The 17274-nt window shown below is 37.7% G+C and overlaps 1 protein-coding gene across 1 annotated transcript in view; it reads right to left on the bottom strand.

Moving 5' to 3' along the window:
• The window catches only part of LOC106522391 (phosphatidylinositol 3,4,5-trisphosphate-dependent Rac exchanger 1 protein), a gene marked incomplete at both ends in the record, with an annotated part of 74659 nt that overhangs the window by 21400 nt on the left and 35985 nt on the right, over positions 1-17274 (bottom strand). Inside the window, 5 exon segments of the mRNA XM_014015379.1 lie at positions 4138-4287; positions 8733-8848; positions 9192-9325; positions 13823-13984; positions 14258-14359. Coding sequence (XP_013870833.1) covers positions 4138-4287; positions 8733-8848; positions 9192-9325; positions 13823-13984; positions 14258-14359 — 664 coding nt within the window.

Genomic DNA, 17274 nt, shown 5'->3' on the forward strand with positions numbered 1-17274 from the left:
TTCTGACACATGAAACTCAACTCTGTTTCAATAGGACTCCATAATCGGCTCAACTCGGCTGAGCACCACATCAAGCCTCTCAACTCAAAACATAAGTACTCAGTTTTACAAGCCATAATGTGTTTGAAAAAGTTTGTATTCTGTATAAAACTCCAGCAAAAAAAAAGGATAAATAAGTTTTGAAGTGGCTATGCTTTGAGGAAATCTCTTACAGTCTCAACAGACCCAGTTGAYGTTTAAGTTGCACAAATATATGAATACGGGGAAAAAAGATGACTTAATCTTCCACCCAGTTATTTCTCAAATTTGTTGCTTCCTTTTTTAAAATTTAATTTCTAACATCCTTGAAACAGAGCTATGAYCACTAGTATTGAGATCTTTTTTTTTCTTTTGTACAGTTTTTAGCATGTATCTCAGTTTTGTTTTGATGTGCTTTTTTTAAATTCATATATCAAAACGTTCAGCTTCTTCAGGACATTATGGCTATGACTTTTAGTATTTCAGCTATTTTTTTACTTGTTTAGCTATTTCACCTTTTCAGCCACATTTTTTCCATTTAAGGTGAATGGAGATGTTTTCAACATCCTAAAATCCTTCAAAATGTTTCTAAATCTTTACAGCACCTTAAACCTTTTGCTCTGGTTCTGCTCTTTTTAACTTCCCTGTGCTAATTTTAGCTTCTGTCTGCTAATTTTAGCATGTTTCTGCTATTTTAGCTATAATTCTTCTTCTTTCTGCTATTCTCTTCTTTTTTGATAGAGAACATAACTTTTCTTTCTGCTAATTTGAGCCATTTCTGCTTCCTACAGTTGCTTTCTGATATATTCAGCTGTTTGCTGCAATTTCAGCTAATGTTCAGYCGTTATTAGCTAAAGTTAGCTTTTTAAGCTAATTTCAAATCTTGGTGGCTATTTTAGCTTTTRTCTGCTYAGTTCAGCAAACCTGTGYTCCTTATGTTTCCTTATTCTAATTTAGGAATTTCCAGCTAAATTTTAGCTGTTTTACTGCACGTTTTGACTGGTTTTAGCTATTTAACAACAACTGATCACTGTTTTGTACTTTTTTCTACTTTGTTGACATTTTTATACTCCTTTCACCATCTGGGTGCCAATTTCAACTTGCGTCTGCTACCTTTAGCTTGTTTTTAAGCTAATTTTAGCTTTTTCTGCTATGCAGCTATCTTTCTGCTCCTTTTAACTTTTCTGCTAAGTTAAAACTTTTTATGCTTCTTCCAGGTTTTCAAACTGAACTTGCATTAACTGTTTTGATATTAAACATTTTTAGTCCATTTCAGCAGCTTTCAGCAAAAGTTTTCAGCAATAAGCATTCACACTAGCATTCTCACAGGAAATTAATGTCTAGTTGCTAGTTAGATAGCACGAGAATCAACACAAATATAAAYATTTAAGCCATTTGAACATTTGAGTGATGGGGTGGGAGCTTGACAACAAACAATTGAAGTTACACAGCATTTTTTTCTAACACTAAATTTCCCAGTGAGTCTTAAGAGATCTCCGCTGGCACACTGTGATGGAGGTGGGGTTGTATTACATTTGGCAGCAGCTGGAGTAGACTTAAACAATAAGTGTCATTGAACAACAGACGGGGGGCCCCCGCCTCCATCGGAGAGCCTCCTGGTCCAGCTGTCGGAGCTCGTCTTAAGCTGCCCCTCGTCTTCCTGCGCTCACTGGCACAAGATAAAACCGTAACACTTTGTTTGACCTGAGCAACTTCCTTACATTTTACTAAAAACAGCGACAAGTCACAACACCACCAACTGGCAGTTGTTGAACAATGAAAGTGCATTAGGGGAGGGGGATATATGACAGGAGACGTGTCAAATACAGGGAAAATAAACTGAACACACAGCGACTTCAAAAGTCACAACACACAGAGCAAATAGGGGGAAGTATCAAGATGATTGCATTAAAAACTTAAGTTATTGCAGTCTGTGCAAGAGCTGAGAGTTTAAAGAAAAGTAAAGTCATAGAAAGTAAAGTATATGTCTGAAAATRTAATGAAGGAGGAGTGAATTGAGAAGCTGTGATCTGTGACCGATCAGGCATCTGTTTGCCTCAGGTCGATTTCCACCGGGCTGAAACTCAACACCAAAAGCTGCAGCACACTCCTTCAGACTCATTTGTACTCTGAACCCCTTTAATCAAGACACAAATACTGATAAAACCAAGCTTGGATCACATTTCAAACTCATAAAAGCAATAAATATTCATTTCACTAATGCTACAATTAGTATTAACAGTTATTCTGCAGCTTAACTGCAGTTGTACTTTTTGCATGTAGTCAAATAATCTTTAAATATAATCTTTCAGGATCAAGTTTGGATTTTTAACCATTAACGGACCACAAATCTGGCCTCAGCCTTTCACACTGTCCACAGCACGGAACAGAATAAAGACAGATGGCAGGTGTGGAACAGGTGGGAACTTATTCCGAGGTATAAGATGAAAGTGAAAAGATGAAAGGAAAACAAACGAAGGAGAACCAAGAATATCCATTTCCATTACTAAATCTTAAACTTGTGCAATTAGTGGTAAGGCTCCTATTTACAATTAACTAATTAAGTGTAGCTTTTAGTGAATTTTTTTATTTTCATTTTGTGCAATTCCACAACAATTAGGAATGCTAATTACTATTGCTACTAAAATAAAGAACAATTCATGATGTATCTTTTCTCGCAGTTTTGTAATAAAAAATGCAAATTATACACCAAAACACACGGCTCTGTCATGCAACAAAGTCAAAACTGACAACAAATGGCACAAATAAAAACAAAAGTGACTAAAGGGAATTTGGTGAAATAGATAAGAAAACTCAGGTCTCTTTGGACCTCTATGGCGCCTGGATACTTTATTAAAAACCATTCAAATCCTAAAACAGGTCACTAAAAGGTTGTAGTTTGCTTATCTGAACTGACATTTTGATATCTTCTATAGATTTTATGCAAATGCAATTAATGTTTTAGGTTTTGGACAGTTGATGTCACAGACAAAAAAACAAACTCTTTCTTCTCCTACAACTTTTTTGGTACATTTACATCAAAATGTAGGCAATTTTGTCTTCTTCTACTTCTTCTGTGGATTCATCTTCCAGTTTAAGTTCCAGTTCTTCAGTTTGAGAATGTGTCAGGTGTGACATATTGTTTTTGCACAGGGACCGTTTGTTTGAGGCTTAATTTTTTGTCATTTTTGCTGCACAATATAAGAACATGGAGTTTTGCAGCCAACTTTCACACCATGAGTAAAGACTTTAAAAAAATGTAACGAAACCAAAAGCCTTTGCCATATAAACAAGGGCAACCAATGTTTTTTTCAGGTTCATGCCTATAGGGCTGCCACGATTAGTCGACTAGTTACGATTATGTCAACTATTAAAATCGTCAACAATTAATTTAATAGTTGATGCATCAATTTATTTCTAACTTTTTTTTTATAGTCGACTAACTGGTGATTAGTCGACTATACAAATAATCGTTTGTGGCAGCCCTGATTACCACTACTGCACATGTGTGTCAAGGACAGAAAGGCAGACGCGGCAGTGGAAGGTGCCGCAGCAGTTTGGAGAGGAAAAACAAAGTACGACAAAAAAAAAAAAAAAAAAAAAAAAAAAAAAAAATTTAAAATGACGCATCAACTATTAAATTAGTTCACGATTTTAATAGTCGACAATAATCGTGACTAGTCGACTAATCGTGGCAGGCCTGTACGACACAAACACTCAAACCAGGTCAGCAGTCATGCACACTGCTTACCGTGCACACGCTTTGCGAACTTTGCTAAAAAGGTAWGTTTTTATTTATTTTATTTATGAAAAGAGATCAATCAGGAGTAAAGTGCTAAATGGTAAGAAGATAGCAGGTTAACTCCTGGAAATACAGTCTCAACAGATATTAATAAAACAATAAAAATATATATTTTTGCTGTGTAGTAAGTAAATGGAGGAAATAAAAAATTCCCCGGGTGTTGAGAAGCAGGCAGTTTTATAGATGTGCGACATAAATATTTAATGACAAGTTTTCTTCTAAAACCTCTTTGATGTTGAAACGGCCTTCCAAGTGAGAATAAAAAATAAAAAGAAGGATTTTTTTTTTTAAAAAGGCCTTTACAAATCATTACTTACTTTCTCTTTGCTCTCGCTCCCTCAGGATAGCATCCAGCCACTTTTGCTTGTCCTCTGCATTTTTGGCCATGCACACAAACCACTTGTTCTTCGCCGTGTTGTGGATCTTCCAGCCGTTAGTCACTGTGTAGTTGTTGCTGTGATAGTCAGCTGAAAAGCAAATTAATTAATTTAAGAAAAAGGGAAGGCCAACATAAAAACAGAAAAAACTCTAGGATGTATTATAGCTTCTTTCAGGCTTTGCTAATAAAAACAATTTCAAGCCATCTTGATTCTAAAACCCATATTACAAAAGCTTTTTTGATCACCAAGAACTCTAAAATCAAATAAGCTTTCATCTACAGTAGCTTAGCTCGCTGTCTTGTTTTGCTTTTTCTGTTGAAGGCATAAACCAAATATACATTTATAACAATAAACAGCTAGCATTTCTTTAACAGGTACACATCAGTGGCTGCCTATTATGCCGGATATTTAAACTAAATTGTCATATAACATAAAAGGGAGCAAGTTCTCACTCTCATATTATATTGCTAGATCTTATGAAATATGACAGCACTCAGACTATTTGTTGATGTCAACCAGCAGCTACTACCATACCAAATTTACAAACATTTTTCACGTTGGATAATAAGTGATTACAGTATTTATTCATGTATAATACAATCTCATGTATAATACGACCCCCCCCACCCCCACTTTTTTGAGCTTAAAAAGCATAAAAAATTTAATCCTCAAACTACCTCCAATTTCATACAGACTTCAAGATTTTTTCGGCCTTTGCAGTCTTTATACATATCAGTAAAATGATCATTGGACTGTTCATTTTATTTTAACAACATATGTACTAAAAGGTATTTTGACAACAAATATATATCAGCTGTAGCAGCATCATGTGAATTCTGGTATTTTACACATAGTCCACCAGGAGGCGCCAACACAAAAGTCAGAGACTTCACATGAGATTTGGACCATCTTGTGGGGGAAAAGCAGATTACTTCCTACTCGCGAGCACCCCCTCTGGTGGGGAAACGTTTTTTCAGGGATACAAACTTTTTCAGAACACTGGTAGATGGCAGCCATTACAGACGAACAKGTGTTTGTTGTTGKTCSAGGAGYGGCYCGGTCACACGCTAATGTCATTAGTTTGTTATCATTAYTAAGGTGKAGGAATACTTTYYCCCCCTTTTTTTCACATCATGTCGCCTGCCTGGATTTGTTATTATCTCGCTCTGAAGCACGGAGGAATGTCAGAGGTGAGCTTGTTTCAACTGCTTTTTACGACATGGTCTCATTTCCAGACTCAATAATTTTGTGAATGAAGTCAATATTTCAGTTAAAATACATAAGTAAAAATATTTATCCGAGTATAGTACAACCCCCAACTTTATGGACGATTTTATGGATTTAATTTAACGTATTATGCTTGAATAAATACGGTAATTGAAAAAACTGGATTGACTCCAAAGCTTAATTAGTGGCACATCAAACAATTACTTCCTAAGTGTTTCATTGAAATTGGCGCTCTGGTTATCGTTTTTTTTATCTTCAGCAGGCAGCGATCATGAAAACTGACTACAGGTTTAAGTAAAGGCATCCATGAGAGTAATCAGATCATGCTTGTAAAGATGTTAACAGAAAGACATCTCTGAAGAGAGTTTAAAATCCCACGGACGGATTCAAACGCCAATTAAACAGACCATCAGGATGCAACTTAAAAGCAATAAAAGGACCATTCTTTCACTGACTCGTCAAATTCTCTCCTCGTACAACGTTCTAATCCCATCATCCATTTAGCTGCAGGTGAGCAGCCTCTGAATAATGAATGGCCCCTGGTAATGGGGTGCATTAGTCTCGTGCTCAAAGGTCATATAAATAGATTTGATACTTTTGGTCCCGCTCAGAGCCGCTTCTGCTTTTCTGAGAAAGAATGAAACTGCATAGAGACGGACACAAAACAAGTGTTCAGTTTGATTTTAAACCCCAGTGGCACCCAGGCAGCATTACAGCTGGATCATTCAAATTGGGTGTCAATTAAGTCTATTTATTCTATTATTACTGCAAGATAAACAAAAGCGTAAAATACTAAGTAAAGTGTGCTGATTTGACAAGAAAACATACTAGATTATGGATAAAATAAGATTAAACAGACAACATTAAAGTGCCTGTGACATCCCAATCAAAGAAAACATCTTTATGTTTAAGAAACTTGGCATAATACACACAATTTTACCTATTTTGTCACATAAATGGCACATATTCTTTTGAACTTGGTTCAGCCAAAGTGAAACAGGAAGTGACATCAAAGGGGAGCTCTTAAAGAAAATTAACTCTCTGGGTTTTGTTTATTGAAACAATCTTATTTGAACTCTGAYTTTTCTTCATCTCGCACTGAAACTGACTCAAAATAATCTCAAGAAACATCAGAATCTTCCTAACAGTGGTTGTAGCAACGCACTGTTCATATTCAGGCATTTCCCCTTTGACATCACTTCCTGTTACTTCCCATGTAATTATYGCAATAAGTGTTCRTCTCAGTGGCRTGAAATTTATTCTGCAATATGTTATTGATGTTATCTTTCCAAARATGCATTCATATTTATTACAAAACTTTGATGTCACGGGCACTTTAAAACTTTAACGTAACAAAAAAATTAAGATTTTAAACTGACAGTCATTTTGATCAAAGCAATAATGTAATTATTTAGAGTATGTGTGTGTTTGCGTGTGCTTCAGTTAATGCCACAGTCACGTTTGCAGGCACTTTGTAAACTACCAGTTTGATGTCAACCATTCAACTAAAACCCTAAAGAAATAATCTGTTCACTGTTCTTCGAGAGAAATCTGAATCAGTAGGTAAGAACTTTACAAAGATCACACTCGGTGCATTTTTTTTCCTTTTAAAAAACAGACACACCCTTGTTCTACAACGTTCACACTTAGTGATCAGATCATCTATGCTCTAAAAATGAGACCCCTCAATTCTGCAAATGAGGCTTGTTTTTCTTTGTGGTTTCCCTCGCAGCAGCTTCAATGTGACAACCAGAAGCCAACCCAAGTCATGTGAGTTGCAGAAATAATCTGCCAGCATAAAGAAGAGAGAAAAAGAAAAGAGGAAACGTGTGAGAGAGAGAGAGAGAGAGAGAGAGAGAGAGAGAGGGAGGAACAACGTGCACTGAGCCCAGCGAAGCCTCACGGCAAACCACAAAAACAAAACAGAGCCGAGCAAAGACCGTATCAGCGTCTGTCCACAGAAGACTCGATGATCTTTGACCCATTATCTCAACCTCAACCGGAGCACATTGTCTAGTTTGAGGCTGCTTCTGCACTTAGATTTTTATCAGCGCATCAACTTGTTACTGAATAGGCCATTTCAAACAGTACATGACATCGCAAGCTACATCCTGTTGGAAACTAGGTGCAAATATGACACTCCACCCAAACTGTCAACAACTATCTGATTCAAATCCAACTAACAGCACCTTTTTCACACATACCAGCGGCTGAAGCAGGTACTTGTTAACAGTTAAGGTGGAGATTAAACAAGTGTGCATTGTATGAAAATCGCCTGCAGTGATTATTGCCTTCCACCAAAGGCAGAAATTGATCATGATTTTGACAGACCGTAGAGTCAGCAAAACATCTCATGAATTTTAAAGACAGTCTCGGATCAATGGAGATACGACTACAGTAATTACATTTTGGAATCAACACCATTCAAAATTACAGCTYATCAACCTTAAAGGACACATGATGCTTTTAAATCCTTTTTCACGTTGAAATCCTTCAGTTGTGGTCTATATAAAGTGGAACCRCAATGCTTTGCTCTGAATTCCTCCTTATTGTAACTCCACAAGTTCCGCCCCTTTTCTGAGAGTGTCTCAGATCAACTCGTTTTGAGGCTGCCTCTTTAAATGCAAATGAGGCACTTCAAACCACACACCCTCCAGCTTATAGATTGGTTCGTTATAGTTTGACAGAGGGGTTTATGACCATATAAGACCACTAAATTGTAGTTGGTAAGTCCATAACTTATATGTCTGTTCTGTCGCAAATTCCGTGACGTCATAGTTCAGAAAACTTCATAGAAAATAGAGAAAACTAAACAGGTTGAAAAATATGAACCAAATCTTTGCAGCACTCCAAGACTCAAAGTACACAACAAAATGTATTTAAAGACTAAAGAGTGGTTTTTGCATACCCCCCCCCCCCCCCCCAGCGTACACAAAAATGGCTATACTTCAGTGAATTCTACAAATATTGAGCTAAAGTTTGGTGTTGTAGCATCTAAAACACAGACTTCAAGCCCTACTGTGCGAGATTGCCAAAGATATCATATCAACTGACATTTGATATAACGTCTTTGTTAATGTTTAACTAAAATGGTTATAATTGCAATATAAGATTAAAATTTAGCATGAAAGGTAACATGTATTACTCTTAAATAACCAAGTAATCATAGTAGATCAATAGCTTGACCAGAAAAAAACAACATTAGGGGATTGTTTAGATAAATCCTGCATGAACACACGCAGTATACAGTATATGCATGTATACACAGTCTCAAGTCAGTAATATGCTGCTGGGCAAACACAAACCTGTTCCATCTTCCACATTTTCCACCTCCATCACCTCGGTGTTGATTCGGCCTCTGAACACATAGAGGGGCCCGTTGATAGACTTGGTCCTCTTGCTGGACTTCTTTCCAGAAACCCTTGGAAAGAACACAACTCTGCGGTTAGGCTGAGGGGCGAAAAACATCCGTTGATGCCAGTGCCACACGGTAAAAAACAACAACTCATCTCTGTAATGCACACACTCATTCAGACGCAGGTATACGAGTGTTTCTGTTTGGCACATATCTCCATAATGAGTCAATATTAACAGGAATGTAACAGTCTGCACTGATTTTTTTCCGTTTCTGGACTTTTTCAATTGGTTAGCCAAAAGGGAAAAAATGTAATTTTTTCATTTTGTTGGTTTTTTTGTTGTTGTTGCTTTTCTCATATTTGACACACAGCTAATGTGCAGTTTTTTTTGAATGCAGCTTTTCTCACCTGGACTTCCTTTTACAATAAACTAAAAGGTTGTCGAAGAGAAAGAAGACACGTTCCTGGATGTTGCCTGCTGAGATTTTGAGAAGATTTCCATGAAGAAGCAATTCTGTGCAGATATCCGTCARGTTGGTTCCCTAGAAAAAATGAAATAAAGAATTATAGGAATGAAACGCCATAGTCTTCACCGTCACATGCTGCAGCCACAGTTTATTTTATCTGAGCTGAGCACCGTCATCTAGAGTTGCAAAGAAAAACATTGTTGTCTGTATAAAAACTTAAAGAGTTCACAACCCGACTGAAACAATACGAAAAGTCAACTTTGACACGGAGAGAAACTTGTTTTCATTCTTTTGTAAATGATAGGAAAGGCTGGACAAAACTGACCCCACCTAAACCAATCTTATATTTTGTGTTTGAGCAAAACCTCAATAATAAATCTGTCAGAATAGCTAGCTTCTCGTGAAATAAAATWAAAAAAATGAGTGCTTTGAAGCAAAACTACAAAATATACTGAAAATTGAATAACGCAACCGAGACTGAATTTGCACCATAGCTGTTACTTTAGCATATAATGATGTGCATTTTACACTGGTTTCTCTTCCCAAAGTGTACATGTGTCTAGACAAATAAATATAAGCCTTTTAAAAAGAAAAAAAAAAGAGAGAGAGAGAGAGAGAGAGGACGTGGTACAGACTTAGTAGAAATGTTTCATTCCAATCCAAAACCTATAAACACAAATAAATGTGTTGATACCCTTCCACAATAATAAAAAATAAAGATATTACTAATGTGGCTCGACAAAAAATCTCCAGTTTGGACTCATTAAGTCGCAGAAATCTGGAGGCTTGTCAATAAGACATTTTGGTAAATGTCTGTTTTTTGTGTGCGTGTTTCTGTCAGTAGTGGAGCCCTCCAGGGTCTTCATCCTTGAAGCTCATTATTATTCCAGATGCAACAAATGGTGCAATCAGAAAGTAAGTAAGTAAGCTTTATTTCTATAGCACCTTTCACAGACAAACATCACAAAGTGCTTCACAGAAAGCAAAAATAATTAAAAACAATAAAACAGATCACAGATATAAAAACAACAATTAAAACACAATAAAAAGCACATTAACTAAAAGCCTGTCTGAATAAAAATGTCTTAAGATGTTTCTTAAAAGAGTCAGTGGAATCTGAGCAGCGAAGGGACAGAGGGAGAGCGTTCCAGAAAGTGACGGAACTTGACCTTTGGGTTCGGCCTGAGTGATTTTAAATGGTTTCCTTGTCTCGTTTTTTTAACCATCTGCRCTGTCTAATTAACCTGGGGTTGCATTTCCTCTTGCGTACACATCCTGGAAGGATATAATTTTTTTATATGACGCTATAAAAAATGAATCAACTGCCCTCCACCTACACCATTTAAAATTATGCACATTGTTACTTTGCAGCCGATCACCTTCACAGGATGTGATGAGATCGCACATAAACATTTGTTTTGGCAACAGTCGAATAAAACCACAACCTGTTGACAAACTGTCTTCATGAAGGAGGAGAAAGGTGGCATACTGTCGTTGGTAGTGACAGCAGTCAAAACATTAACGACTGCTTTAACTATAACAAATTAAACTCTTCCAAATACATTTTGGATTTAGACATTTTAAATTAACAAATGTCATGAAATTATATTTATGGGTCAGTTACCATCAACCTTATGTGTTATCGGTTTCAAATATATCATGTCTAATTAGTGGTTGAACTTCAAAACCGACTGCAAATCTTATTTAGGCWATTATTTGGTCATTATCAGATGTTTTTATGTTTTTCAGCCAGAGAACGGAAATGAATTTCACAGATAAAACCCTTCACTAACATGTGCCTTTAACCTATCAGACTCCAAACAAAGACATTTGTGTGGATTTAATTTAAAGAGATTAAGAGCGGGCATGAGAAAATACACGGCTCGCTAAAGCTGGTAAAACAGCGCCGCCAATAAATGAGATAATAAAGGCGAAGGACGACTCATTACTCATCGTTAAATGGATCATTCCTCCCCAAATCATCCGGAACTAAACACATCCATGTGTGGGCTTAAGACCACCTCCCSCTTCTTGACTTGAAGCGTACCCATCAACCCCCCACCGCGTCCTCACAGATCAGATTTAGACTGGTTTCTGACATGGGTCCTCCAGAGACCCCCGATAGGATCCATCCTCCACATCCACCTTGACAAGAAAAAAATGTTCACCAATTATTCCGTTTTTTTCYTTAAGGTGAATGCTCGGTGGGATGGGGGAGGGGTTCACATGTCAGACAATCGATTCAACCTCAAGGCAGCTGCACTAAGCTGAGGCAGCAGTGAAAAGGCCTGTGGTGCGCTTGAGCCTGCACACAAGCACTCATATAATGCAGGATGTGTCTGCAGACGCACCTCATGGTCACTTAATGGACGAGCAGAAAGCCAAGAAATATGGACGTGCGAGTTCATGCACGGTGTATTACAAGCACAAATAATGTGTTAGGGTGGCGATCTGCTCCATTTAGAGCTGAAGGTGATTAGCCCTGGAGAGTGGCTGGAAAGGAAAGAKGAGTGAGACTAATGCTGTTAGGCTGAAGCCTCAATGTGGGGAGGTTGATGGGTCGGRGTAAAGTGCCTTTGTAGGGTTCTGCTTATTTTTGTAAAAAAAAATTTTTTTTTAAGTAATAATAATAATTTTACAGAAAATAAACCCGGAAAAAATTTATTGCAAAGTAGCACCACTTTGATCGGGATCAGTTCTTTTGACTAAGAGAATTTCAGTTGACTCAGTTATGCAACTAAAAACATGAACACTAATCTTGTGGTAAAGCTACTTGCTGCTTTAAATACATTGAGCATTAATCGAGCGATTTAGATTTGAGATTTTAGCTTTTAGCTGCGGATTAGCTCATTTTAGCTTCTGTTCTGCTTGTTTTAAATATGACATGTCAATAACACTCAGCACTTAGCATTCACACTGCATTACTGYTCAAAATGTCAAATATATTTTTCAGTTGCTCTATTGATCACTAATCAAAACGGATTGAKTTGAGTTTTAAAACCATTAAATGTTTTATTGAAATGGACAATTTCATAAACATTCAAAGTAGAAGCCAAAACAAGTTAAGACTTTTCCACGTTTATGCCAGTTGATTGACTGAAACATGAACCAAGTGATATAAATTAACATAAATGATTTGTTACTTGTTGTGTAAATACTCTACATAATCATTAAATGTCAGAATATCCAAGTTAAACAACCATTTGCTCTTTTTATTGTCTCGGAGGTTAATTATCAGAACTAAATGGTGACTTTTTGCAAAAAAGAAACGGAGGCAGGAGTCTACTTTGGCAAGCAGACAATAAGACGTTCCAGTGGGACCCAAACTGTGCTCTGGATTTTTAATTTTACTCTCAATTCCTATGAAAAGTCCCAGCTTAGATCGCTCTAGACATGTGAGACTTGAGCTCTGCTTCTTAGGTCTCTTAATTGGGCAGTTAGCCTGTTGGCGTCCCCCCCTTAGCACCCTGTGTGGGTGGATTGTCCTGTTGGTGCCCACTAAGACAAGGACTCTGTTGTGGTGGGAGGGGGTGGGGTGTGCGTGAAAAATGCACTGGACCCTTTAATGGCTCCCAAGCCCTGCCTGTGGCTCCTGTATTCAAAGCAGCTAACGTGCTGAAGTGTATAGCTGTTCAGATAGTTGGGAATAGAGGTGGTAGAGATCATTTTAAAAGGGATTCACACATKTAACATCAGACTATTTGATAAACATTTATTTTAACTGTAAAATAAAGTCTGTGAAAATACTGCAGGCTGTTTAGTTTTTATAAATTTTTATAAAAATATTGTCGCACGAACTGAGCCATTTTATTGACACCTTAAAGCATTCTGGGTAAATGATGACGTGGATAGGTCATCRGTGCGAGGCTGCTAGTGAGCTATATCCACCCTGAAGGTTATTCTTGGACAATATCTGACAATTGGCTCTTTTAAATGAAACCAGAGAGCGTTGACAGAGAGGAGAAGGTAGAAATGACTCAGCCTGTAACTGAATGGAGAACAACAGAGCTGCTTCATGGAAGAAGAACCTCAGCTTAGCCTGTTAGCGTCGATGCTATATCATCAAATATATATGTGTATTAGCTTGGTGCTAGCTAACAAGCTAAATTGAGGTCCTCTATCCACATTTTCATTTGCGGGCTGAGTCATTTATACACTCTCTTCTCTGTCATGTGGATGGAGGACCTCCGTTTACTTTGTTAGCTTTCGCGCTAGCACCGAGCTAGTACATATTTATGGTGTCATTATTTACAYGGTATGCTTTGCAGTGTTGAGAAAATGGCTCCGTCTGTGACAATATTTTTTTTTATTTATAAAAACTAAACATCCTACAGTATTTTTACAGACTTCATTTTACAGGTAAAATAAATGTTTATCAAATAAAGTCTAATGTTACGATTAATCATGGATCCCTTTAAAGAAATTGTAACTGTTTTTTCCCCATCACTTCTCTTTCTAGGGAGCCATACTCCATTTAGTGTGCTCTCTGCATGTATTAATAAAAAAAATGAATAAGAATTGTGATTCTGATCGTCACAAATCCTCACGACGACTGTCACCCATCTTTCTCACCTCCCAGCCCTCAATGTGYGACTGCAGCTGTTCTAGAGCTTCCAGCTTCTCCATCTGCCTCTTGGTCTCGTTGATGTTGGAGCAGACCGCCTTCATGGCCTGCAGGGCCTCCTCCACTGCAGGGTAATCTGCATGTTTCTTAGGGGTCCTTTTAAGCAGCTCCTATATTGTAGAAAGAGGAAGTTTAAAAAAAGACATCTGCACATTTTTAAAAACAGGTGGGTTTAAAAACCTGTTAATGCTCTGTTAAATGTGTAACCTTTACCAGCTTGGCTCCTAAAATGCCACCTATATTGGGGGGGGGGGGGGGGGGGGGTCTAACCAAGTTTAAAAATGAGTCACTGGTATCAAAAGCGTACTTTATGATCTGGTTTTTAGCATGCTTGTTCAGTTTTTACACAAACAGATTTTTCTGCTCAGAGGAAAGTACATTACCTTCAGCAGCAGAGGGTACTTGCAGATCCTCTGGATGGGAGTCAGGAGGTAACCCTCCAGGGGAATATCTGTGCTCTTCTTGCCTCCAAGAAGCATGCAACTCTTTGGAAGAACCAGAAACAAACCGTATAAAAAACCCCATTGTATGTATATGCGTATGTAATTAACAATTATACGTGTGTGTGCTAACAGAAACTGTTAAGAGAAGAAAAAGGGCACACAGGATGTCTCATTTTGCTTTACTTCCTGTAACCATCTAAAGCACCATTTGTGCCACCGAAAAGGAAGTGAATGGTGGATTTGAAGTCAAGATTAATAGAAAAAGGTTAGTTTATGGTTCAGTGACAGAGCAAATGCATTTAAAAGTACAAAATGATTTACAGTTCAGAGCATTTGCAGAGATTTTCCTAAGGGAAAAATAAAAAAGAAATTTTTACTGCAGTAGTCAAATTTAATTGGTCATAGCTGTTCGTTTTGATTGGACATGGTTATAGTTGTCATTTTTAATTTGATGCAGCTGTCGTTTGCATCTAGATCCAATCTGAACTCTCTGAGCAAAGACTGAGCTGTAGCATGATTTCCATTTGTTTTTTTGTTAACAATTTGATCAACCTGTATGTAGGCAGGGACGCTAATTATGTCAAGAATTATAAACAAACAGAGCAACAAGAAAACATTAAAGTKTGTCCCGATTCCTCAGAAGAAATAAATAATCTTCAACGCAGAGCCAATCAAAAGAGTTTTCTTCAGAAGTCTTTGGGGAGTGGGTGGGGGGGTATATTGTTCCAGTCTTGGTTACATTTCACCTTGGATTTTGATTTACCACAGCCTGTTGGTATACTTTAAGCTTATGGGATAAGAAAAAAGATCAAAAGCAGTCATGCAGATAAAGCACCGGTGTTCTCTCGTGGGGAAAAAAGGCTGCAGATCACTTTAAAGCATTAAAATCGTCACATGACGATTCCTTTCAAGTCTAAGCAGAGTAGTGGAGACTGGCGAAGCATTTCTGGTGAAAAACAAAGCAGAAGAAAATCTTGTCCTGTTGTTTTAATTTCTTCTCCAGTGGCATTTTGTCTTCCACACCCACAATTTCTAACTCCGTTTCCTTTTTGCCAGCTTCTTCTCTCGCTCATTTTTGGTTTGTTTGTAATCTGCCAGCCTGGAGAAAAATATATCTCATCACTCTGACCTCGTTTTGCTTCCACTTCCCTTCTTTCATCTCCTACAACACATTTAGCACTTCATTTCTTTGTACAACTTCAGAAGCTTCCTTCATTGTGAAATTCAATTAACATGATCCCTCATTTTTATTCTCGTCACCTCACTATARTTTCCTTTTTTTAAAGTTTAGCCACATATTCATGCTTATATTTACACCTAAATRTCTTCAACAAGACCATATTTGTTTMCTTWCAGTACAAACACTACAACCAGCCCAACACAGATCAACTGTGACTCAAGCTTTCACGTGGTTTCCTTCAGGATTTGCTTAAAGGGGGTGTATTGTGCAAAATCAAATGTTTTGAGCTTTATTTCATGTTATGATGTTATTCCTTCATCAAAAACAGGCCCAGAGTGTTGCTTTGACTCATTCATGCATGTTTGAGAAATCCTTAAATCCCCTGTGGTAGCCATGTAGAGCTAAACACYTGCTGGTACAAAKCTCTGCCYATTTACYCAAAGCTCCTCCCTCAAAGCATTGTTGTGAAGATGTGCTGAAGTGGGAGTGTTGGAAACGGTAGGAGGCTCTTAAAGAGACACAGGCCAATTTCAAARTGTTTAAATAGGCCCTGTCCCAATACTCGCACTCCCACCCTCGTTCCGCCCTTGTGCACTTCAAATGCGCGTACATGTTGAAGGGTTTGAGTGCGTAGTGTCACACTAGTGACACACTACTAGTGTGTCCCACATTCTCCACATCYGCCCTTCGCCCCGCCCATTTTGGGTACCATGGGTGACAGACCTCATCGACAAAAGTTGAAGCTGGTTTTGTTACTAAGTGTCGCCATCTGGCTGACGCCGAGCAGAGAAACGCCTTGCCTCTCTGGTTAACCCACATTTATTTAAGTTAAAAGTTAGGAAAGCTAATGCCTGACTTTCCTCCTTTTCTTAAACCTACCTTGCCAAACTTAAGTTAATTGCCTCAAATTTCTCATATTCAACATCTAATCTTGACGTTTGTGTTCTATTTAATTGCCTGATTGACAATTAACAAAGCTCGAAGCATTTGTTATTGTTGGTTATAAACTTTTATAGGAAATTGATTGCTCACAATTAAATATACTGTAGTGATTTTGTGCGATGATGTAAAATGAATGATCACATTTATTTTTGGATCAAAGCAAAATTCACTGACTGAAGCTACTTATTGTGTGTCCATTCACTTTGCACGGGAAGAATATTTACCGAAAATAAGGTGATCTTTGCTAAAATATTATCCATATAACCTTGTTATAAGAGTGTAAGGTAAACCCTTACAAATGGTGGAGAATGCTGGTCCTACAAATGGTGACGTAATCCGTACTGTCCCGATTCTTAATATTTTTGCACGTTTGTAACCTGCGCACTCAAACACTTGTGTGCAATTCGACTGAATCCACACTTCAAAGGTGCGCACTGAGCATTGGGACTGGGCCATAGACTGTGATGCAAAGTCAAATTTATTTTTGATATATACAGATTTTTACAACAACTGAAGGAACATAGTTACCTAATTGTGCTTTAGTGTTGAAGTATGTGTCTGGAAAGTACATAATACCCCCCACACACACACCCACTTTGAAATTTCTAAGACTTGTTACTATTTTGCTGGTTGTTGCTACAGAAAACACAAGACCTCATCCAGTTCTTAAAATTATACTGAACAGGTCTAACTAGTGCTTTGATACCAAGCAGATGTTGAGCAGTAATTTTATTAATCACGCAAGACCTAACTAATTAACATCTGTCAGACTCGGTCAGGGTAAGCTAAAAGCTAACACACACACACACACACACACACACACACACACACACAC

This window comes from Austrofundulus limnaeus, unplaced genomic scaffold, assembly GCF_001266775.1.
Source record: "Austrofundulus limnaeus strain Quisiro unplaced genomic scaffold, Austrofundulus_limnaeus-1.0 Scaffold128, whole genome shotgun sequence".
Taxonomy (NCBI): Eukaryota; Metazoa; Chordata; class Actinopteri; order Cyprinodontiformes; family Rivulidae; genus Austrofundulus; species Austrofundulus limnaeus.